Source organism: Centruroides vittatus, unplaced genomic scaffold (assembly GCF_030686945.1).
Source record: "Centruroides vittatus isolate TY-2023 unplaced genomic scaffold, ASM3068694v2 scaffold_1444, whole genome shotgun sequence".
Lineage (NCBI taxonomy): Eukaryota > Metazoa > Arthropoda > Arachnida > Scorpiones > Buthidae > Centruroides > Centruroides vittatus.
The window spans coordinates 2,003,190-2,029,202 of record NW_027122679.1 but is presented as its reverse complement, the minus strand read 5'-3'; the positions used below and the strand labels follow the sequence as shown (position 1 = coordinate 2,029,202).

The 26,013-nt window shown below is 30.4% G+C and overlaps 2 protein-coding genes across 12 annotated transcripts in view; one reads left to right on the top strand and one right to left on the bottom strand.

The window, feature by feature from the left end:
• The window catches only part of LOC136987102 (deoxyuridine 5'-triphosphate nucleotidohydrolase-like), a 359,911-nt gene that overhangs the window by 202,893 nt on the left and 131,005 nt on the right, over positions 1 to 26,013 (bottom strand). The window lies entirely within an intron of this gene.
• Positions 1 to 26,013, top strand: part of l(1)G0196 (inositol hexakisphosphate and diphosphoinositol-pentakisphosphate kinase) — a 138,091-nt gene that overhangs the window by 83,725 nt on the left and 28,353 nt on the right. For all 11 annotated transcript variants that reach the window (XM_067284723.1, XM_067284729.1, XM_067284725.1 and 8 more), the window contains 6 exons: positions 4,199 to 4,340; positions 4,550 to 4,776; positions 5,063 to 5,205; positions 6,438 to 6,552; positions 8,423 to 8,530; positions 9,862 to 9,981. In XM_067284723.1, coding sequence (XP_067140824.1) covers positions 4,199 to 4,340; positions 4,550 to 4,776; positions 5,063 to 5,205; positions 6,438 to 6,552; positions 8,423 to 8,530; positions 9,862 to 9,981 — 855 coding nt within the window. The remainder of the gene's footprint in view (positions 1 to 4,198; positions 4,341 to 4,549; positions 4,777 to 5,062; positions 5,206 to 6,437; positions 6,553 to 8,422; positions 8,531 to 9,861; positions 9,982 to 26,013) is intronic.

Genomic DNA, 26,013 nt, shown 5'->3' with positions numbered 1-26,013 from the left:
CCCCACTGTGAAGGACAACAAACTGCTAAATGTTTAATTACATTGTTTTCATAAACTCTCTTCTCTGTCAGTTGTGGGTCGAATGACTAACAAATTGTTTTAAGATATTCAGGGGAATAGATTTGGAGACTAGTATTACCAGTAATGAATGCTGTAATTTTATTTTTAATCATTTAAAAAATATTGATAAAATTACCAAATAAATGATTGGGTCACAATTACTAGTGGTATTGCTATATAACAGACATGGGCAAATGAGACTCCGAGAGCCGCATGCGGCTCTTTTTGAATTTTATGTGGCTCTTGCTGAAAGTGTTAATTTCTGCTTTTCATTATTATTTTTACAGTTTTATTTCCACAATTTTGTGAAAATATGTTTATTAAAAAAATTCAATACTTGTTCTATATTATATGAAGCGTGCAATGCCATAATGTTGTAAATGCCAAAAAACAAACTTTTCAGGAGAGAGAAAAAACACTTTTTCTAATGAACAAACTTTAATCAAATGCTATAAAAATTATTTTAACAATTTACACTTTGGAATAAAACATTGGGTTTAATTTCAAACACCTAAGTCTATTGGTAAGGAAACAAAAAAGTTTAAAAACAGGGTTAGAGCCATAACGTTGTAAATGCCAAAATTGTGCAAGTGCATAAAGTTGTAAATGCCAAAAGCAATTGCAACCATAAAATTAATGTTTCTACAGCTGAAAAACAGTTTTGAATATCAAAAACTTACATTTAAATTATTAAACACAATTTACAAATTCAATATCAATTTTAACATTAAAAACTGGCAATAATCTATTAGTGACTGCTTCCTGGCTTCAACAATGTTGGGCCCACAGTTTTGGTACTTGAACTGGGCTGTAATCTTTATCAATTGTAATATAAATGATAAATGAAGGAAAATATAAACAATAAGGTATTAATTTAGTGTAATAAAAGTTGAAATGTATTTAAAAACTTCAAATTTGAAAGATTAATGGAAGTCCGAATATCATTTTGAAATATCAAATAATAAGATGATACAGGTTAACTATTAATAAACTGGGATTCGGTTATCCGGTTCTGCGTAAAAAACTCGCTGCGTTACAAATTGGAATAACAAAATGATGTAAATGTAAACCGTAACATTTTACGTGCTAAAAGTCACGTGGCTTGCACTTTGGCACTTAAAACGTTATGGCTTGCACATAAATTCATCTTCAAAATATAGCCACTTAGAGCGCCACTATCGCCACAATATTTTTTTGTAGGAAAAAACATTGCATTTAAAATTCATTTCTTCAATAAAACGTATTTTGAGAAAAATGGCATTTACAACCTTATGGCATTGCACACTTCATATAATAAAATCCAGGTACAGAACTGCAGTACAGAATAAAAAAGTACAGAACTGCAGCTCCCATGCATTTTGCAAAACCTACATTTCGGCTCCCACTTTTGCTTGCCCACCCCTGCTATATAATGAACATGCAACCCACTGATTCTGCCAGAAGTTGTTTTTTTTCTTCTTTAATTACATTTTTTTTTATGAAGAAATCAAAAAATGTACCTTGAAATAAATGGCATTTGAAATTTGACATGTTATATGGAATGTTATTATTCCATTTGCTTTGCTGTGTAACAGTGGGAATTCTGTACGGGGCACATGAAAACTTATGCGGGCCTATTCTGGCTTAATTCAGTCTTACTGGTCACTTTTCTGGAGTATAAACTCAGCCTAACTATTTTCATATTTAATCTTATCAGTCCACTTAATAATCAATCTAATATCATATGCAATGTTATTGATACAAAATGTCTGTTTGTTTGTGTGTTTTTTTTAATAACGCCTGTTTTCGTTCATTTTAACACTATTAGCTTTTTTTCAGTGTGAACTCTCTTTTCTCACTTTTTTTTATTGCCATGACTGCTTTAAGCCCTGAAGAATGATACACAGTAAAAATAATAATAGTTACAGATCTCTTTATGATATTTTGACAAGTTCTATAATCATAATTAATAGAATTTTTAATTATGTTATATTTCTAGGGAACAAAGATTTATTTGGAATGTTCAGAGTATCTGAAAAATTACTTTGTGGTGAGAAATTTGTAATGACATAAAAGTTATATGTATGGGTATTGCATATGAGACATGTAAATTGTCCACTTGGCATCAGTTGATTAATTATACATCTGGTCTTGCATCAATTTATAGGTCTTATAAGCAATATCACATGTATAACTTTGTCATTGCAAATATCTCACTGTGCAGTACCTTTGGATTCACTATATTGGTATAGCTTGTTAAAATGATACTTTAAAGTTGTATCTATTTGATAACAACAGAGTATTATAATTATTGAATTAAGTAAGAACTACAGTACTGTATTTTGTAAGAAGTAATTTTTACAATAGTAACAAAAATCAGTATTCATATAAAAGTGATATTAAGAAGAAAGTGTTACATTTTGTAAATTGTTTGGCATAGTACTTTGTTCAATATTCTTCTACGTTTATAAAAAAAACTTAATCATCATAATTAACAAGACAAATTTCAAAGAAAAATCAAGTTTAATGATCTTACATTTTACCAACTTTTCTCTCCTCTCTTAAAGATGCATTTAAATATCATCTCACTTCATATTGACAAAATTGATTTGATTTGTTATAAATAAAATGTTAAAACTGAAAAAAAAAAATCAAGTTTTTAGTGTTCCCAATTTTAATATTTGTATTTAATGAAAATGGAAAAATTTCTGTTTTTTTATGTTTAAAAAAAATTTTTTTTTTAAACTTAGGATTTTACCTTGCATATAACTAGGTCTACAAGAAAAATTAGAAAAAAAATAAACACAGTTCACTGGTAACAGGTCACAAAATATAAGACCGAATATAAAATTATATAAATACATCAATATAGCTTCATTACTGAGCTTTTGTGTGTGTTTTTTATGGACGAGAAATTTTTATGCCATTAATGTAACTATTTCATGCATTTGTAACGTAGTTTTTAAACGAAAACTCCAGTTCTCGTGATAAGTGTTCTTCGACATAGGTAATACAAGTTTTCTTCCTTGTCTTATTGCAGATATATTTTTTACTGAACTTAACAAGAGAATAATTACATAATTGATGAATGTCTATTTTGAAAAATTAGAAGTTAGAAATTATATTGTTTAGTTTACTTTTGCTGTCACATTTTTATATTCTGTTTTTGAAAACCCTTAGAGTCAACAAAATAAAATACCCCGAAAATTCTTTTTTATATACAGTAAGAATGAAAAGCTTTGATAATTTATGAAGAGTATTCATGTTGAATTTTGAGATATCCAGTGTTAGAAAATGCGAAATATTTTCATTTTCATGCAATACTCATATGTAAACTTATCATATAATGGATATAGTTGTTCATTTTTCTCCATTTGGTCAACAGTTCTTAATTTGTCTCGATGTACAGTACATTTGTTGTTATCCCATAATCGTGTTCTTTATTCTGATAAGAGTATGTATCTTATGAATACCCAATCAGCTTTTATGTTAATTTCTCCTCCAGTATAACTTAATCATCCATTAATGAGATATGTTTCATTTACCTTCAGGTTGCAAACTCAAGAAACCTGATGACACTGTTGTTTTGTGATGGGCCGTCACATTTTTAAATAATTTATTATTATAATTATATTTAATTAAAAACTAAAAAAATGTCTTTAACAATATTTATAAAATATTTTTATTAGGTGCTTTCACATTTTAAATATTCACTCGTATTCTCTTAAAATATTTTTGTCATGAAATTTTAATTTCAGCAAATGTTTTTGGATCACTTGAGTACATTTTTAAACTTACGTCATTGAAAATCAGTTTCGTACAGTTAAATTTTCAAATATTTACAGAATTCCTGTGTATGGAACTGTGAGTTTGACTTGTAGGTTTGAAAATAAACCCAAGTGATATAAAGATGCTTGCTAAAATATAAAAACTTTAGTCAAATGAAGTATCTTTTATTAAAAATCAAATACATTGTACTTTTTTAATAATTTCTGAATTATTAAGAAAATTACATAAGAAAATTTATTTACATTATTAATTAATTTGTAGATTATTAAATTATTACTTGATGTATCCGTAGAAAATTTAAGCAATTTTAATTGAAAAGTGTGACAAATTGAATCTTGCACTGAAAATAATTTAAAACTTTTTATTTCAGTTAAATCCCACTCAGGCTCGTTCAATACAGAATGCCTTAGCATTTATAAAAAATCCAGTTAAAGCATGCGAACACATCTACGAACTTGTTCAAATGTTAAATCATCTAATTAAAAAGAAGAAAGAGGATCCTAAAGTACAGGGTAATTAATCAAACTTTACTAAACATTGCCAGATTACCTTTTTGACTATGTTAAAATAACTTTTAATTAACAAATGGTAGAAAAATAAATATATGATAGTTATACAAATAAATATTTGAAAAAAAGTAAAACAATTAAAGCCAGTATAAACAATGTGTCCTACAAATTATAATAAAAATACATGTTTAGTATTTATATTATTTGTTTAGAGTCACCATTATATCACGGCGAAACATGGGACTTGATGCAGCGTCGCTGGGCAAAATTAGAAAAGGATTTTAAATTGAAAAATGAAAAATTTGACATTAGCAAGATTCCAGATATATACGATTGCATTAAATATGACCTTCAACATAACCAGCATACTTTGCAGTTTACACATTCAGAAGAATTATACATATATGCAAAAGCTTTAGCAGATATTGTCATTCCTCAGGTATTATAATCTTAATTTTTTAAATTAAGTTGTAATTTTTTGGTCTGTTTTCAATCAAAAGTAAATATTTATTGTAATGAAGGGAAGTAGTGATACATTCAAAGGAAAAATAATCTTTTGGTACACATACTTTAAATATTTATTCTTGATATAATATCAGTTTAAAATTTAATATTTCACCTAATCTAAGCTTTAAGTCATCTTTGTGAAAGTTTGATATTTTGAAATATGTTTCTTTACCAGTAGTAGTTCAATAACAAACTTTTTAATTTAATTATTTATTTAGGAATATGGTATCACCGAACAAGAAAAATTAACAATTGGACTAGGCATTTGTACTCCTCTGTTGAAAAAAATACGTGCAGATCTTCACAGAAATATCGATCCAACTGAAGAAGATACGGAAACTGTAAATAGATTAAATCCTATGTAAGTAACTTAATTGTTATCGATTATAAATAATATAAATCTGCTACTGAACTTCGATTTTTTTCCTCCTCATTTTCAATAAGCCTTTGTGATAGTTTGATCAGAAATTTTTGTACATGTAATTTTTACATACAGTTTTCAAATTATCTTTTAAGAATTTTTTGTCTTTGGAGAAATATTGAAATACAGTAAAACTATGGTAAGTTGAAGTTTAAGAGATTAAAAAAATCCCGACTTTGAGTTATAGTTTCAAGTTCACAAGTTTCATATCCAATTTTCTCAAATATTTCTGTTGCCATAAATTTCCCATTATCAAAATGTATTTCAAGAATTTGTTTACAGAATGATTACAAAATTATGTACAGTTTATGGCAGCCTTGAGTGTGTTGTTTGGACACTTCCTTGTGTCCCAATTAGAATTCTGGTATTATACTGTGTCAATAAAAAGATGTCAGCATAAGGTTGTAATGGGACAGTAGTGTTGTGTTCGAAACAAAGCCATAGTGTTTATCTTAATCACCTATATTCACATGGAATATAATGTAAAATGAAGATCAACAACCCATCAAAGGGTGGAGGGTACACAACACAAGAAGATAGGTTAGAGTTAAAAAGTACCAACAATTTCAACTTAACAAGACTGTATTCTACAAAAAACCCTACATAAAATGACCAGAACCTGTAGACAGCTTAGAGTTAATGCAGTTCAATTTAGTGAGGGTTTAGTGTAATACATGAAAGAGCAATAGAGAAGCAAGTTTGAAAGTGTTTAATTTACATGATAATATTTTCGAATGACACTGTTTGTTAGACAAATATTCAACATTGAAGTTTAAGAACAGCTTTTTAAATTTTTTTTCATTAGTTTCCATATAACTTTACACAAATAGCTATATTAAAAGCTTAAATTGGAACAAAATAACAATCTTTTTTCTTTTGAGAGTATGTTAAATGATAAGCCATAAATTTTTGGACATTCTTTATTTCTAATGGAATTCTTAACTTCTTATTCTGATAACACTAAGTATCTGGATAAAATTAAAATCACTAAGAGACAGTATAAATGTTTCTCAGTGCTTTAATCAAAGTATTTAATATGTTACTAATTAATAATTGCATTAAATTTTTCTTTATTTTATTATAAAATGCATAATTTTTTTGTGTTATTTCTACTTTAATGATCAGTCATTATTACTTCATGTACAGTACTGTATGTACTATTATTAATTTAGGTATTCTCATGGAGTTTCTTCACCCGAACGGCATGTTCGCACTCGGCTTTATTTTACCAGCGAAAGCCACATTCATTCGCTTTTGACGGTCCTTCGTTACGGTGGATTAATAGACGTAAGTTTATATCAAATAAATTAAACACACAATTTAATATTTTTTATGCCTATAAATTAGAAAAATCTTAGAATAGCAAAACAAAAGATTAAAGTTCGTGTGTGAAGTAAATTGTTATCTAGCATGAATTTTGGCTTTATTTTGCACTTTTTTTTAAAGTGTCTAAGTTAACTTTTTAACAGACTACTTACATGTTAAACATTGTAATTATTTATTTTTATTGATTATTGGATTTTTGATAATCAAAGAAATGTTTTGGATAAGCATGAAAGAAACATGACATTAAAAACATTGGAATTAAAATTTTTTTTTTTATCATTGTTAGCTATATTTATGTTCAGTTAGCAATTTCAGATTACAAGGTTAAAGTAACTTATAGATTTACATATGTAGTTTAGTTATATTTTTTGTGACACTTCTCATATAATTCAACTCCAATGAATTCACAACAGGATTTAGTTTTGACTATTACATTTAGAATATTTTTGTCTGTTGTTGTCATCAACAGACAAAAATATTGCTGTAAACAAAGTGGTTTTTTTTACAAACAAGACGAAGTTTGTTAGTTTTGTATTTATAAATCATAAATAAAAATTATGAAAAGTACAGACTCCCTACATACAATTTGACCTGTGTTTAAAATTTAAATTTCATGCAGATTTTGAAGTTTTCTTGTCAGTCATTGGATGGCATTGAAGTTGGTCTTTGGCTAGTAATAAATAAATTTTTAATAAATAATTAATTTGGGTTTATTTCTATTACATATGGTCATTTTTCATTTTTGTGCAAATTCTGAGGTTGCATTGCCATGGGTGAGGTGGTGTCAAAGTCGGTGACATTAGAGTAATGGCATTTTTTGCTAGCATTTACAACTTTTATAAACTTTCACGATTTTTACTTTAAAAATGTATCCAAAACATAATAGTAAATCTAGAAGTGGAGATAAATTCAAGTGCCATTCTATTACCACGAAAACTAAACATGACATTATAAAACTAAGTGTGTTAGGTGAAAAAAACTACAGTTGTGAAACACCTCAAAAAATACTGCAAAACCTTCACATAAGTCAAAAACTCAGGAACCTCACCAGTTCATAAGTAGGGATGCTACTATATTTTATGAAACATTGAACAAAGAGCATTTATACCAATTTAAACCTGATTTCTTTTTATGCTTAACATTAAGAAAAAGAAATAGTTTGTAGAATTATAGTAAATTCCATAAATTTGTGCAATGACAATAGCATGATGACTAAAGCCCTTCAAATTGAAGGCTGCCATGTCATTGATTTCATTAGCATTGCACTTCATCCACATATTATTAATCTTGAGTTCAGAACTTTCAAAATCTTTTCATTGTTCCAAAGATCCTTTTCTTTTCTTCTTTTTCATCTTTGCCACAAAGATACAACAATCATCATCCTGTTTTCATCACTATCCGTTTTCTGGGTGCTGTTGTTGTTACTGTGTTGGAAATTCATATCTGTTCTTGGTTTCTTGTTGGAGTGCAGAAAGAAAAAGAAGTAACATTTTCTTCATAATCATCATAAAATAACTATTCATTTTTCCTAAGTATCATATATGACCGACACTCCAATTTTTATTTGAGTGCAAACACAGAAAAAAAAAATTATTAAAGTGAATAACTTTCGGATGAACCTTTTTGTACAGTCAATATTGGATTAAATGATATTAATAAATAGAATCGCGAAGTCTCTAGATCTTATGCCAGCATATCTTCGACATATTTTTTTCATAATTTGGAAGGAATATGGAATATTTCAATACAAATGAAAAATAAAATTTTTTTATAAGTCATTTTTATTTACTTGAAATATGTTAATGAAATTATAAGCTAGATAATTTTTCAGGAAAGTAAAGACGAACAGTGGCGTAGGGCAATGGAGTACGTCAGTGCTGTATCAGAACTAAATTATATGACACAGATAGTAATTATGCTGTATGAAGATCCTACAAAAGTAAGTCATTTTCTTCTATATAATTTATTTAATGATGTGACAAATAATGCAATCATTTATCACGTTTGATGTTGCAGTATATTTGTAAAATTTAAAAAAAAAAGTTTAATATTTTGTTATTAAAAATGCTATGATGTAGATGTATTTATTGAGGTTTCAGTTTACATAAAGATAGATTACAGTAGTAGTATTCAAAAATTTTTTGTGACATACTTGCAGTCAAATTTGTATGTAAATTATTTCTTTCTAAAAGAAAAAGTCTCCCTTTTATTTTTCATTTTACTTAGTAATATTCTGACACCCTGTTCCATGTAATAAATCCTCTTCCTTCACAAGTGCTAAAGATTCTTTATGAAAGCCTTGTGTTTTTATTTATTAAACAGTTTTGAAACAATTTTGTGTCATCAGAACACATTTCAATTAAACTAGTTCAATACTCTTCTATAAAAAAAAAAATGCCATTATCATTTATGAATTTATATTATGGCCGAGGGGTTAGAATAATGTTTTTTACAATATTTAAAGAATATTAAGACAAATAAAAAACAAGAGAAAAGAATACTATTTGTATAAATTAAACAAAATCGTATTATGCATTTTTTAATATTTTTTTTGAGTGTCAAAAATTGTACTAAGAGTTAATAAACTGTATTAAAACTATATTTGTAGGATACGAGGAAAATTTAATATAATGAATTAATACCTCAGTTTTGTGTAGCTAACCTACAGGTTATCGGGTTATACTGGTACATAACCCATGGGTTACATACCAATTTTGAATTGTAATTACAGACTTATCAAATAGCTTTTCATTCATCCAAAGTCACTAAGATTGTTTTTAGAAAGTGTGGAAGATTCTGTGTGCAGACATAAACATCTGCCGTCGTGATTTTCCCCAAATCCACCAAAGGCACGTATATGCATAGCTCACCTTTTCAACTCTTATTTTCTGAGTCATCAGTCCATGTTTTAATTATTATTACTAGATTGTTTAATTTATTGTCTGTAAACTCATTACTTTCTTAATTGCATGTAAATTTTAATAATTAAACAATTATTAGGGTTACCACTTTTATGCAAATAATTTTTAAATTAATAATTTATTTAGTAATTTTTAAATTTCACAGTTTGTAAATTGTGAAGTTACCAAAATGATTAAATTTACCAGTAGTGAATTTTAGTTCAAATTCAGTTTTCATTTAATTTCTTTGGTATTACTGTAAGTTAAACTTAGTATGAATCAGTCTTTAGAGTGAAAAAATTTTTATTTATATTTGGAGAATTTATATTTTAATCTGAAATTTAGCATAGTTCAATTTTTATTTATGTAGGACTGTACTTCCGAAGAACGTTTTCACGTCGAATTACATTTCAGTCCTGGCGTTGTTTGTTGCGTTCAGAAGAATTTACCTCCTGGACCGGGATTTAGACCTCAGTCGAGGAGTGGACCAGTAAGTAAATAAGTGTCATATTCATAGTTGATTTATTTTCTAGATTATTTTATTCAATGAAGAAAGAGGTTTTTTTTTTCTGATAAGAAATAATATTAAAATAGTGTTTTTAAGAATTGAATTATACAAAAACTTAAAATTGACATACACACTTTACAATTAATAATGCTAAATAATTTGTTGGTGATTTTAAAAGTATTGGCTATTCTCAGTGAAAATTTCTTTATTCAAATGATTTTTCAGACACCAACATACAGTGTTTTCAAATATCATACACGAGTCTTGTTTTACACGAGGGTTGCACTTCAGCAGATATCGTGTAAATTTGGGCTCCTTTCCAAGTAATCCCAGATGATTGCCTATATACTTATGCATTGTTTACAACTAACAGAAAAATGTTAATTGGGTTTAAAACATTTTACCTAATAATGTTTTAGTTTGGCATTTCTGAATACATACAAAGTAAAATTTTATTATATCACATTGAGTACTCTGCTTTAAAAAAATATATACATGCAAGCTATAGTATTTACCACAATGAGTATAATTCTGTAGTTCTCTAGCTTCTGACATTCCAAATACAGAGAAGTACAGTTTGCTGACTTTTAAGAGTGAGATCTAGTGGCACTAGGACTGATTAACCTAACTGTCCTCCATTTGCAAAAACATATTTGAATATATCAATCTCGTATAAATCGAGACTCTGCTGTGTAAGGTTACACTAACACAAAAGTCTTTAAACTTTAAAGATCTATGGAACCCTCATGCCCCAATATTACTTTTGCCAAACCCTAAGCAATATAATTTAAAAATGAACCTGTGAAAAAGAGTTCAATGCATCTTTATTTTTTAAGTAATAACCCCTTTATAGTTAGAAAAGATACGGTTTAGAAATTTTACTTTCAATACTTTTTAATGAAAATAAAAGTTCTTTATAAACATCTTTTGTAGAACTTTAGGATTCTGCAATACAGTTTGAATACCACTGCAATAAAACAATTAAAAGTAATTCTGTTGTTATAACATTTTAAAATGTGAATGTAACATATTACATTTTTTGTATTAAATAAACTACTAATTATTAAGAATGATAATGTATTAATTAAACAGGAAATAAAATTAATTTTTTAATATTTTTACTTGAACTAAACAATGTGGAAAAAAAAATGTGTATTTTATTTTTACTGTAATTTTAAAGCCCGTAGAATATGGAAATTTATATTATATTTATTATTTTAATTTTAAAATAATTATTGTTCATTACGTTGTTTGAAAATAGTTTGAATGTTTTTGAATATAGTAGATATTTTATTTTGGCTGTAAAGATATCATAATAAAAGTGGTATTTCAATGTTTCAAATTCATGTTCAATTTTGGAATACTTTAGCCATTTTCTCAAATATAAACAACAACTATAACAGAAAGAATACTATGTTTAAGTCTCATTTTCATTAAAATTTATTCCATTTGATGGATCAGAATTTTGAGGTAATGTTTTCTCTCTTCTGTTGTAATTATTATTAGTACTTCTGAAGATAGGAATATAAATGCTGAAAACTTTTGAAAATAAATAAATCAATACAGGGTAGAAATAGCTTAGGGGTATAATAAAAGAAAAATTTACAACTTGCATTTTATTCATTTCGGACTGGAAGTTGGTTTCTTTTGTTGACATCTTTGGCCATTTTTGAGAAATGCCACAGTATAGTTACTAGCACTTGCATGCAATGGCAAAATTGTCACATTGTAATAATGGCAATGTGATTCCTCGGCAGAAAGTTTTCTGTGTTCTTTCATTGGTGAAGTCTGTGGAGCTCTTTCAATGTAAATTTTTGTATTGGTTTAACGTTGTTGTATAGACAATCCCAGCTATGTTAGTATTGTCAAGTGAGACAATTGGTTAGAGACAGTGACACATTGATGCCCGTGTGTGGGAAGCACTCAGTGGAAGGTTTCCCGGGAAAGGATTTGTATGACCTTCCAAAGAAGTGCAAGGAAGTCAATTCATTGTGCCAGTTTGGAGTTTGAAATTCCTTGCCCTGTGATACATGATGACAATTACAAAAAAGATTACTCGTACACACCTACAAAATTTGGATGCACCAACAAATTTTTCTGAAGGGCAGACATAAACAAAAGACATTTACAGAAGAAATGTTAGCCAAATTGAAGAGGACGTTTCTTTCCCAGACTCTGTGCACTTCTGTGATGAAGCAAAATATTACATGTCTGAGAAAGTAAATGCGCACAATGTTTGCATTTGGAGCAGTGAAAATCTGAACGAGGTTTGTGAAGTCGAGACTCCCAAAATTCAATATGTGATGGACGTTAATGAAGGACCAGATGATAGGCCTGCTCTTTTTCACCAAGATCACAGTGACTGGAGTAAGTTATTTGAATTTGCTGTATATACTGTCCCTCAAATTTCTCCTGGCACCATTTTTGACAAGATGGTATCCCTCTCTATTTTGCAATTCAGGTATGACAGTTTCTAAATAGTTTTCTGGACGGTGTATTGGAAAATAGACTGAACCATTCATTCAGCTTCTATGTTTACCAGATCTTACCCCACTACATTTTTTCCTGTGGGGTTTTACAAAGGACCAAGTGTATTGTGCATCTGTGCATAACTTGAACAATCTGAGATTTGATTGATGGGATAAGGCAATGTGACATATGGGCAATTTGCTAAGGGACCTTGCCTTTCTGGAGGACATTTTATGGGAAACTGGCCCCTGTTTAAGTGTTACGTGTGAAAAAAGCTCAGAAAACTTTCCGTAGTCGGCCCGTAGGTTAAGCACAAACCTGTGACCAACTACTAGCATTCAGCTACCAGCATTCAGCTGGTAAACAGTCTGAGATGCAGAATTCATCAGGCTGTCAACTGTGTCACATCTTGGCTGCTTCGAATATGTGGTCAGAGATGGAGCATCAGAAGTGCTGCACCACTTCTGATGCACATATTGAAGTGTGTTGAGTATGGGAAAAAATTTCATCATTTTTGTACTGAAATGTAAACTTTTCTATTAAATTATAAGTTTTTTTATACACTTTTCTTTTATTAAACTTCTAAGCTGAACATGCTGTATTTATGAATGGTTAAGAAATTTAAGTGCTCATTCTCTTAATGTAACAAAATTCAGAATATAAATTTTAAATATTGTAAATTTTTTAAGAAAACATAAATTGTGAATATCCTTCAAAGTTTACAACTTTTTGTATTTTTACAATATTTTGTCCCCCTTTTTTATAGTCATTGGTATGATAACTAATTTTCAAAATAAAACAAGTTAAAATAATTCAAATTGGAAAAATTTAAAAAGGGAGGAGGTTACATGGATTTATACTTTATTTAATACTTTATTTATATAATTTCACTTCAAGAAAAGACAATGATAATTAGTAATAGATCTTTTAGATCTTTATTTATACGAGGTAATAAACACAGAACCAATTTCCAGTGTGTATAAATGGAAAACCAATCTCTGCACAAATGTTTTCTAACTCCTTCTGAGTTCTTCAGGTGCAACAACAGTTACCTTTGGAACAAACATGAATATAAAGGTTTTTAAAAGAATGTAATTCAAACGACCATTTGAACTATAAATATAAACTTAAAGTCATGCATAACGATCAATCAACTAACAACTATATCGCTGTGTCAAGCAGAGCCTGCCAAGCCACCAACAACATTTCCTTCTTAATTTATACAAGATAATGCAAAGTTAGCTTTAAAAATTTCTATGGCCTCCAACCATCTGAGGTGTTGTGTGTTATGATGAGAAGTTTTGCTTGCATGAAGTCCACCACAATTTCCAGATCCACTGTATAAGTAGAGGGCCATGGATGTTCTGGCATTTTTCACGTCTGAAATATGTTCTTGTATTCTCGTTTTCATAGAATGTTTGGTGGACTTAATGTATTGTACAAGAAAGTTCCTATTACATATGGTGTCCTGGCATATACGGTACACTGTATACGCCAGGTAGTCTGCTAGAGTTGAGAGAGTCCTTTCCATTATGAAGGATAGTGAAAATAGACAGGCACCCGTGGAAAGCTATAAGGCGATTTTTGCATATAATGAACTTGAGAAGGGGTTAAAGATAACACAGACCTGTCCACCTCTCCACCCTGGTCAGTTACAGATATATTGTCCCTAGGTATTATCCTAGAGGCATCTGGTGGTATTGATCAGTCAACTGTTTGGTAACCATGGGCAATAGCTAATTCTTCTATTAGTGCTAATTCAGCATCCAGTGCTTGGAGAGTATACAAGGTAGTTAATAAAGATTTTTAAAAATTATAAGAAATATTTGTTTTGCATACAAAGAATACTAGCTTATACTGTACAAGATTGTCATTGAAATTTGTTCATTAATGTAATTTTATATTTATAGTACGGTGCTTGGATAAAGGATTATCTTTAATACAAATTAATTAGCTTCTATGTTAATGTTGAGCCCAATAAAATCTGGCTTTGAATGTTTAGTAATGTTTATAAATTTGGATTTGTATTGTAGTTATATGTGTGTGGCATTTTTATTTATTGTTTTTGTCACAAATAATTTAGTTTAAATAGTTTGTTTAATTTTTTGCTTTATTATTTGACATTGACAAGGGCATTAACAGGTCATTCTCAGTTATGAGTTTGCTAGGCTTGTGACAGAGTTGGGCAAGGAATGGGGCCCAAGTTGTCAGGACAGACTGCCTGCAAAAATTTGTTGTGCTTCTCGGCCCAGACTTGAGCTTAAGTTCACCGAGCTAAAATGGCAAAGGTGTCTGTTTGTTGTTTCGAGAGGCTAGGATTTGGGTTCAGGATAGAAATTTTCACAGCTGATCTGATTCCTCTTTCTCATTTCTTGTAATTCTATCACCCTATTATAGTTGTGGCCAAATTTGAGATTTAGTCTTCGCGGACAGGACCGGGTGTTAATTGTCTTGTTATATAAAGGTCTTTCTGCCTTATGGACACTGGAGAAGTCCTTTATAATCATACTCATTGAAAATTCACCTAAACCCACGAAGGGGGCTGCCAGACAGTTAGGGATAGGGCCCAATTTATTGGCTATAGATCATCCACAGAAAATTTCGCAGTTGCTTTCTGAGATCTGATCCGGTTTTCCCAGAATGATAAGCCAATGCCTTAATTGCCACAATTATCTGGTCTGGCATTCCAGGGGTAGAAAAGTCCACTTGTAGAGAAGATTGTAAGTTAGGAGCTTTTTCAAGCAGAGAGAATCAACACTTTAGCTGTGCTTCTTCACTATGTACTGTACATCTCTGATAACACACAGTTTGAGAGAAGTTGGGCAATTTACAGACACCATAATGCAATGATTTTTTTTTTTCTTAGTTTATAAATAAAATTAACTGGGGAACAATAAAATGAACAGCTGAATTATGTGGAATAAGAGAAAGATAAGAGGTTTTTTGACTATTGTTTTGTTTCTGATGAAGTCTCAGTGAATAGAAAACTTAATTTAGGTGTTTATTTTAAAGAAATTCTTTCAATTATAATCTGTAAGCTGACAATGATAATTAATTAATAGATCGTCATCAGATTATAGATACTACAAATAATGAAATGAAATGAAATGAATTTGAAAAGATCATTAATACTGTGTTTATGTTGCAAAGAATGAGAATACTTTACAACAAATCTGTAAATTAAGTAATTTAAATAAAAATTACTTTCAGGCTGAATAAAAATCCAATTATAAGTAAAATTGAAGTATTAATTTATGAGACTATTTTTTCAGTTTTAAAACTTAGTTTTTACAAAGAGATGTTGATAGTATTAAAAATCTGAAAATATTTCCTAAAATAAAAATTGTTTGGTTGTCTGAAATAAGCCATCTATTTACCAAAACTACATTATGATTTTGAGTTTTACGGCTTTTTATGCAGCCAATGAAGATTATAATCAATTAAAAGCATTTAAATCAATAAATCTTCCACTCTTTTTATTATAATTGTTTCTTTTGTTCAATTTGCTGTTAATAGCTAATAAAAAGTGTAGATAATGTTTCAGAAATCACATTATATTGCAAATTTTGGGACTTTGTGATCATATTTAACAGAACGAAAAACAAATTAAAAAGTGCTAATGTAGCACAGATAGAATTTGCCTTAGTCAAAAGATTGGCAATATAACTCTGGTATAATTGGGGCATTCAAAAAGTTTCCAGAAAACGTAAATAAGAAGATGGCAAATTGAATTTAGCATTTTATTTTCCAACATATATTTCATTTTCTGTGTTCCAGTACAGTGTCACCACCCTTCTAGGTTCTTCCAGTAGAAATCGGTGCTCTTTGATTCTAGCCACTGCACTACAAAATGTTTTGCTTGGTCCATCAACTGTCAGAGAATGCTTTTAATGTCTTTAAATATGGGAATAAAAAAGTGATGGAGCTAGACACAAATATCTAGAATCTAACTTCTCTAGGCACAAGTCTAGAGAAGTTTACACTCACATAATTCAATTATAAATGTGTCATTCTGTTCACGAATAACAATCACTTTTCGGGAGCTTTTTGAACGTCCGTTATACTAAGATGACACATCTCTTGACGCTAATCAGATTTTCGAAGAAGTTATTTATTACACTAGACAAAAAAATGATTATTTGTAAATATTTGTAAAGAAGACTACATTTGGGTCTTCCAGAAACTTATTTTATTTTGGTTTTGCACAATGAATTTCAATTATTAAATATAAACTATGGGAGAGTTCACTTTAAAAAATCTCGTCTAGAATGAACCCAGTTCAGAAATATGAATGAAACAATTGTGAAGATCAATGTCGTTTTTTCTGGCTACTACAAACCTGTTTATAACAAACGTTATGGTAATCCTCGATAAATACAGTTAATTGGTTTCACAATTATACTGTGCATAACTAAACCTCGTATATTGAAGTTAACGATCAGTGAGAAATAAGTTAATTTGTGAATTATATCATTAAGAATTTGTTCAAAATTGTAATTTTTACATTTATATTCTCTGGGCAGAGTAAAAATCTGAAAAATAAACATTTTTAAATTCAATTTCTTCATCAAAAAACTTTGGCTAATTAAAAGATTTTAGACAAGGTACTGTACGGTGTAGTTTCAGGCCTCGGAGTCACTCACTTTTCTCACTTGTACTCACTTTTCTGAAGTATCCTCACTTTTCTCACTTTTCAGGTCATTTTCTCACTTTTCTCACTTTTTTGGTCATTTTCACGTGTTTAATTAAGATGTGGGACAAACCAAAAATAATTTTAAAGCCAAACGAATTGCCGAATTATCGGACTATCAGAATATAATTTTTTAGAAGAAAATACGCGGCCCTGAGCAGACTCAAAATCGCAACTGCCCGCTCAGTGTCGTTAGGTTATAGGAAACAAAAATTTATTTAACGTATTTAAAAAAATCTTTTATGCACTTAAAAAATTCCTCTCATTACAAATTCAGAAGCCAGTGTTGAGTAAAGTTATGTACTCATGCCATATTTTCATTATTCGCCAAAATCTACCTTCTCCGAATTGCATTTCCTTCTACAGAGTTTAAAAATAAGTATTTTAAGCATCCCTGCGGTTTTGGCTGTTTTCTAAGAAAATCACTAAAGTCCTTTTGCAGGGGAAAACACACTACGCAGAGGTATTAATCTCTCAAGCTGACAACACTGCTGCCGCTTTTAAATTCAAAATATATAATTATTAAAATTAACACGAGATAGTAGCGTAACCTCCAACCACTAAAAAAGATTTTGTTTCTGACCATTTAGTTATCCTGATTATAGCCCAATAATTTGGCAGATTATTTGGTTTTAATTAACAATCGGGTTATGGAGTTGTCGTTTACAAAAATATTTTTTTACTTGATTTATCTTTAAATAATTTCATAAACTTGAGTTTAATAAAATTACTTTAATGATTTCATAGCATATTGTTAACGTTAAATCACATCTACATCTTCCCATAAATGTATGTTTAAATTGACTACAAGTATAATTATTTCATATAGTAAGTATTATTTTCATAAAATGTGTGATTACTTTGCTTGTGAAATATCCATTTTTTAATCTTCTCTTATGCCGATTATAATTGTGCATTAATTGAGAGACTAAAAAAGTAAACGAAAATGTAAATTCATATTTACATATAAAATTTACCAAATACATTAAAATATTCGAAGTGTTGTAAAAAGTACAACACGTAATTGCTTGTGAGAAAGATTTTCACACACTTCCCAAAAGGTTAACAACTTTGCAACGATGTTGGTTTTTATTCAGCTGCAGGAAAAATTTTTCTTGTTATTTATGAAATCATTAATAAAATATTATTTTACTTATATTATTTGGAGTATATTTATTTCAGATTTATTAATTTATTTTGAAATCAATATTTACACATCTCGAAGCATTAAAAAATAAACAGTTTCTGATAATGATAAATATCCGAGAATAGCCAAATTAGTGAAATCAACATCGAAAATCCCGTTCCCATGAAAAAGAGGATCAATTTTATGCCGGGCACTTTCTCCTGATAGAGCATCAGTGTTGGAAAGAATGCTTAATTCACTTTTGATTGTTAAGGAGGGACTAAACATGTATGACCAAAGCCCACACCTTGTACCTATTACAAAGGACGACTGAAATTAGCTTCCTCGGTGCATAGAAATTATCAAGAACGATTGGAAAATGAAAAGAAGTTAACTCGAGCCGTCTTGGAAAATGAAAAGAAGTTAACTCGAGCTGGTTAACAGCAAGAACATGAATGAAGTACAAGCAGCACGTGTGATGCTTATTAGTTTTAAGTGTTCAAAAGCAAGAGGAAGTGAAAAAGAAGGAAGCTGATAACATGCAGAATAATCTTAATAAAAGAACATCATCTTTCATGACTGATTATTTACAGAAGCCAAAGATTTTTCAATTATTCATGGTTTACTGGAAATACAGAAGCCAGTGGTTATCGAGAGACAGAAAAAAAAAACGCGATATAACCGAGTAATAAAAATTCTGGGCTTTTACTAAACAGATTATACATGCTATGGAATCTCTATTCTTTTATCAACAAGTGTTTCTGATATAAAATAAGCTTAGTTTTTCAATCTTGAATTTTATTCGTAGGTTATATCGAATTAATTGACGTTTACGTAAACATCGAAACCATGAACGCCCATTTAGCATTGTTGTTTCTTTAACAATGACATTGAAAGACAAATACTGTCGATATAAAAACAAAACATCAATTGCGATTATTATACAGTACTATATAAATCGCTTATTAGAAATTCGTGTAGTTTATATTTTTCAATAAAAATTATAAATGCTGTAATTGAAAATTTAAAAAAATAAATATTGAATATATAATAGAACATCAAAACTTATAAAATTAGAGTAAAAATTCTCTAAAAAGCAAAATAAAGTTACTACTGTATAAAAATTTTAAAGTTTTCGTTCAGAATTAAAGAGATCTTTTCCTTACACATTATGTGGTGAATTCGAAATTTCATACCTTTATGTGAATTAACGGTATTGCGTCAATTCACATAAAGGTATGAAATTTCGAATTCACAGAAACTTGTAAATGAGGAGACTGTACTTAAAACGAATAAATAAACAACTTTTATATCAAAAGGAAACAAATGACAATCGATCTATCCCTCTGTTCTGCATATTTAGCTCTTTCTGGTATTTCGTTGCAAATAGAAATTCAGTGGCAATTGGTAATTTAAAATTAATTGACTCAAATGCTTTTAAAATTTGGGGGACCAAAAAAACTCGATATAACGAGTGGCTACTATATTACAGTATATACAGAAATTTTTAAAATGTGTTTAACCATAACAGAATAAAAAGAAAATAACAATTTTTACCGTTATTTTGCTGAGTTTTCCTTCTGTGTTTTCACTTTGTTTTGTCACTATTGCACTCACTTTTTATTCACTTTTTCTGTATTTCAACTCACTTTTCTCACTTTTTCAAAGGGGAAATAGCACTCCTAGGCCTGTAGTTTGCATATAGAAATAAAAAGAAATAATAGAAAATAACTTTAAGGATTGATTGTAGAGTAGCTGCTAAAGTAGCCCAAAAAAGAAAAATGCAAAGTAAAAAATTTTTTAAATAAAGGAAAACATTACCATCACGTTTGCTGCCTTTTTTCTCTCTAGTTTTCTGTAAAAATCCAAAGCATTAAAACAGAATTATTTGCAGAAATTATACTAAATATGAAAATATAAATTAAACTAGCGAAATAAGAGTATTGCACTAAGAAAATTAAGGTTCATCTTTCCTCACTAACTAACGGCAAGCTGGAGGAGGGAGAAAGGATTTGTTTTGCACTGCTAGCCCCGAGTTCCACCGAGCCAGCAATTTCAAATTTTCCTCAAAACAGACCTGTGTTAACCGAAACTGCATATGTTGACGGTTACCCATATTTAGATTTAAAATCGACGATAGTTGCCTCTCGTAACAAACTACACCTACAAAGAATACTTTAGAGTTTCTACTGGGGTTCGGATTTTTAGGTAAAATTTTTTTCTTTTCTTTTTTCCAGCAGCATGGTATGAGTAATATAGAAGCTTCAAACACAAGGTAAGGGGTCCCTTAAAACATTTCCAAAGACTTAAAATTGTCTAATATGGGAAGTTTTGCCTAATTTGGGTATTTTTGCTTTTTATTAACTATGTTAACTTTTTATTAACATTTTACCTAATTTTTATCACAAATTTAAAAATATACTTTAGTTTTTATTGAGGTTTATCTAACATTTTTATTTGTTAGTACTGTAATTTAAAGTTTATTTCTGATTCGATATTAACAGTTAAATGATTTTCAATGTCTTTTGTTGGCTTTCCCACCCATTTAACATTTAAAAGTTGAAAGCATGCTTTTGACTGGCTAGAAAGTTTTAACTATAAATATTTCAAACTTTAATTTCAAAACTAAACTCTTACGAAATTTTGTGCCGTGCTTGATTAGAAAGAAATTTCATTCACCGATGTTGATTACAAAGAAAAAATTGTGCGTACTTTTGAGCCCTATCAAATTTTGTCAGTCACTAACTTGAAATTGCCAAGTATGTAAGTTCCCAGATGTAGTTTGTGGCAATGGAAAACACTAGTCTAAATGGAAATATGAGCATTTTCTGTCACATACTAAATGTGAAATTATTAAATGATTGGAAAGCGGTGTGATGTATGTAAAGAAATGGATCCGAATGAATAACAGTTGTTACCATTTGGAAGGAGAAAGACAAAGTAGAGTTTTGGACATAATTCAAATGCCAAAAAGATTAGAAAATCAGCTCATGACAAATTAGATTGAGGACTGTTAAAGGTGGCTTTTGCAACATGGACATTAAAACATGACTATTAGTGATGCTGTAATGCAATCAAAAATGGAAGAGGGTTAGGAAGCAAGTTGGAGAAGAATAATGAGTTTAATTGCAGTAATAATTGGATTGAGATTTTAAAATAGGCACGATATTCGAAACCAAAAATTGTCAGAGAAGCAGCTGTCATAAACATGGACATAGCTGCAAAGTAAGTAGGCAAAACTTATCGAAAATTTCAAAGGCGATGATAGCTTTAATGCAAGTGGAACATGTCTCCTTTAAAAGTTTACACAAACAGGACATCAAAATTCAAAAGATAAATCTGCACAGGAGGAAAATTATGTAAAGACAGAACTGCTATTTCACTAGCAGCAATTCTTGTGGAAATGGAAAATAGAAAATTATTAGTAATTGTTAAATCAAAAAATCCAAGTTGTTTCGAGAATCGATGACTGTCAGTAAACTGCGTATCTGATTGAAGCACTTGGATGTTCTTGTTTTCCTTTGGAGTTGCCTGAGATCTCTGTGAGTCCAATGTATAAGTGAAAAAGAATAAGTGAGTACTGGGACAACATGTGTGTTTATTACTTTAACTGTGTGTTTTGCATTTAACTGTGTTCTGAGAATAGCATTTAACCTACTTTGATATTCCTTAATTAATCTTTCTTCTATTTGTGTATGTTCTGTTAGTTTGGCCTGTTGGAATCCTAAATAGTTGTAGAACTCATGGATTCAGTCATATATCCATTTCCAAGTGTGAAATCTTCTTTCTTCAGGATACCTTTTTCTATCTGAAGTGTTTTGCATTTGTCTGGACCAAACTCCATTTGTATGTCCTTGGTGTATGAATGTGTGATTTGTAGGGGTTGATGAAGTTGTTTTTGTGTGGATGTTTAAAGTTTTATGTTGTCCATGTACATGAGATGTAACAGGGTAAACTCTATTGTTTTTTCATGTCTGGTATTGTAACCATATTGCATGTTGTTTAACATGTTGGATAAAGGGTTCAGGGCTAAGCAGAACTAGAGAGGACTTCTTGAAAAATTCTTCGCCTAATGAATATTTGGTTTGTTTGTGTGGAAGTGTTAATAACTGTGAGATGTAGTGTTGTTCTCTAGTGTTGCATAGTGTTTTGAAAGAATGCAATCAGTGATGGATGTATTTTGTACATGTGTAGAATATGTAGCAGCCAACTGTGCAGAACACTGTCAAATGCTTTTCTGTAGTCTATATATGCCATGTGTATGTTTCTGTGTTGTTTGTGTGCTTGCCGTAGAATGACTGAATCTATGAGTAACTGTTCTTTGCATCCCTTGTGATTTCTACGGCAACCTTTTTGTTGTTCCGTTAGAATGTCGTGTTCTTCAATATGTTTGTATAATTTGTTTGCGATACAGGATGTCAATAATTTGTAAAGTGTTGGGAGACATGTAATTGGTCTGTATTGTGTGGGGTCTGCGGTATTGTTGTTTTTAGGTTTCATGTAGGTGATGCCCCGAGTAAGAAAATTTGGCATGTCTTGTGGATTGATGATAGTGTGTGTTAGGTGTTTAGCTAGTTCCTGGTGCAGTGATGTGAACTTTTTGTACCAGAAATTGTGAATGTTGTCTACACCAGGTGTCTTCCAGTTGTGTGTTCTGTTAACAGTGTATTGGAAATCATGTATGTTTATTTCAGCACAGGGCATAGTTGGTATGTTGTGCAAGTTTCTGTTCTCCTCCTCGATCCAGCCTGCATCAGCATTGTGCGTAACAGCACTGGACCAAAGAGAAAACCAATAAGTTGTGAGTTGTTCTTCTGTTGGTGTGCCACTGTGCTGTGTATCAGTGTTTGCTTTGTTATTAATTTGTCTGTAAAAAAGTTTTTTATTGTTTGTAAATAGTTTATTTTGTTGTATTTGTAGTGTACATGTTTTGTACCGTTTGAGTCTATGTGCTTTGGCTGCGAGTTTTTGTTTTAGTGTATCAATGTATTCTGTAATGTGTGTATTGTGATGTTCATGTTTTGTGTGTGTTTTTATTTTCTTGAAAATGTTTTTGAGTTGTTTCTTTAATTTGGGTGTTATGTTGTTTTTAGTGTATTGTGTCAGCCTGTCTAATTGCTGTCTAATGTCATTTATTTGTGTTTCTATTCTTCTCTGCCAGGCTGGCTTGTGATAGAATTTTGTTTGTGTTTTGTGTGTATCTTTTTGCAATTGTATTTTCAGTCCATGGTGTGTCACTACTGTGTCTGCTCCAGCATAAACTAATGTATGAATGTCTGAGTGTGCAGAAATTAAATGGATATAGTGTGGGTAGTGAGTGAGTGTGTGAAGTGCATGAATACCATATACAAAGAAACTAAAAATTTTTTAAATCAGAATCTTTAATTCGCATAACAGGATACAGGAAATTTTGTGGGGTGCCAGCTATAAAATCTCTATTCCTGACACGTATATATATATTAGTAAGTATCTACATACATATTAGTATAGTGACCAACAATATAGAGAATACCGGCATAAGTTTAAATCTCGTGACGATTCTTTCTTTACAAAAATAACTATTCTACTAAGGGTAATTAAAATATATGTACACCTTACTACTAAACTTATAACTAATTATAATTAATGTGGGACGATAGATAAATTTAGAACAACAAAGTAAGGAATAGAAAGCAAAGGAAAGGGTACCCAAGAATTTCAGTGTTATTCACAGTGAGATATATCTAAGTTGAACAGAATCATAAAAAATGTTAACTCCTTTTCTAAAACATGGATTACTTAACAGACTTGGACAAAAAAATCACTCTTGTACGTTTTCACGATCGGGATTTTCACTCCTTTCCTTCGGACCTCTTTGTTGTCTCCACGCAGTTCCAAAAACATGGTGGAGAGCTCTCTTTTGCATGTTTTTCCTTGTCCAGTCTTCTCGAAAGAATCCGCTCTTGATCGCCGTTCTACCCTGAGGGCCGCATACCGTCCCATTGTCCTTAAGAGACCGCCTGCTGTTACACCATTAAGCACCGGTTGGGAGAAAATTTCATGAAGGGAAGATAATAGTAATAGGAAGAAGAAAGAAAAGGGAAATATATTGTAATATAAAATTAAATACAACTGTACAATAATGGCATTTAGCCACAAGTGTTTACCTAATTTAGTGTTTTTCCTATTACCTTTGACATGTTGATTTTTGGTATTCATGGTCTTTGTATGTGGAATCTGTACCTGTATATTTAGTGAGTGTTTCCTGAAATAAAAGTGAGGGCATGTTAAGTAAATTTATGTCTATGTTATCAGTGGTGAATGAGGAAGTGTCTGTAGTATCATTAGTGGTAATTGTTAGGTGCATGCTATAATCAGTGCTTGTTGCTGGATTATCCTGACAGGTTACATGATCTTCATTAATGTTAAATGTTTCTTTGTTGATGTATTTGATCAGCAACCTGTTGTTTGATAAGTTCGAGTGTTGTCTGTGGGATAAGGTTGTTGTGTATAATTGTTTTGTTTTGATCAACAATCCTTTGTTCGGTGACAGTGAGGTGAGGATATTGTTGTGTGAATCTATGGTATAGTTGTTGTCTGTATGCTGTCATGTTTGTTTCAGTTGTGTCTTATGATGGTATAGTAAGTACGGATGATAAACTTGTTCATTTCTATTGTCCATTTCATCGTTGGTGTGGTTTTCTAGCCTTTTTGGTCTGTGGATGCATTGCCACAGAAACACCAAGGCTAGGTTAGTTCCTCACAGATGATTAAGGCCAGAAGATTACAGTGGCTAGGCCATGTCGTAAAGCTACCTACAATGGCAACAGCATCACGAGGGCTCAACTATGAGGGGAAAGGGAAGAGGCCAAGAGGCCATCCCAGAAAAAGGTGAATAGATGGGGTCACTGGAGATCTTCAAGACCTCATAATTGAAGATTGGCAGTGGCAGGCTATAGACTGAACAAGATGGAGAAGGATTGTGACTGCAGCTAAGGGCCTCCAAGGCCCATAACGCCAGAAAAAGAAGGAAATGTATGCTATCGACTACTGTTAAGTAACCAGCAAAAATTGACAAACTAAAAATAACAGACTTCTTTACGTAACAATGCGCATTCATACTATGTCTCAATTAAGTTGACTGTGATGTAGACAATGTGACGTCGCAAAAATCACTGTGATGGGTGAACTACCGAAGAACTCCAATATACCTACACACAATATACAAAAAAATGCATTTACGGGACTTCTTACATTATGAAATTATTCAAAATAAGAAATGCAATAATACTTTATTTTAGAACTAACATACAAAAACTAAAAACAGGTACACGATAATAAAAATTTGAGTCAGAAATGGGAAATTTAATTCCATCTGAGATTGCTGAGTGCTGAATATTGTTTGCCAACCACGAGAAAGTTAACTGGTAAAAGACAAATTGCTTTGAATGTTTATAACACTTTCTATGTTGCATTATTGTAAATAATTTCATAATGTAAGGACTCCTGTAAATGAATTTTTTGATGGAGTTGTATTGCATGTAAGTACAGTGGCATTCTTCGGTATTGTGGTGATTTTTGCAATTCTGTGACATTTTATTAAATTCTTAAATGACATTAAAATGACATCAAAATGAAATTATTTCATTTCGTAGCAGAGGTGATTGATGCCATTTATAATAAACTATTTCTGGTGATCCATATAGATTTGTTATAATCAGATAATACTGTATTAGTAAATGAGAGAGTT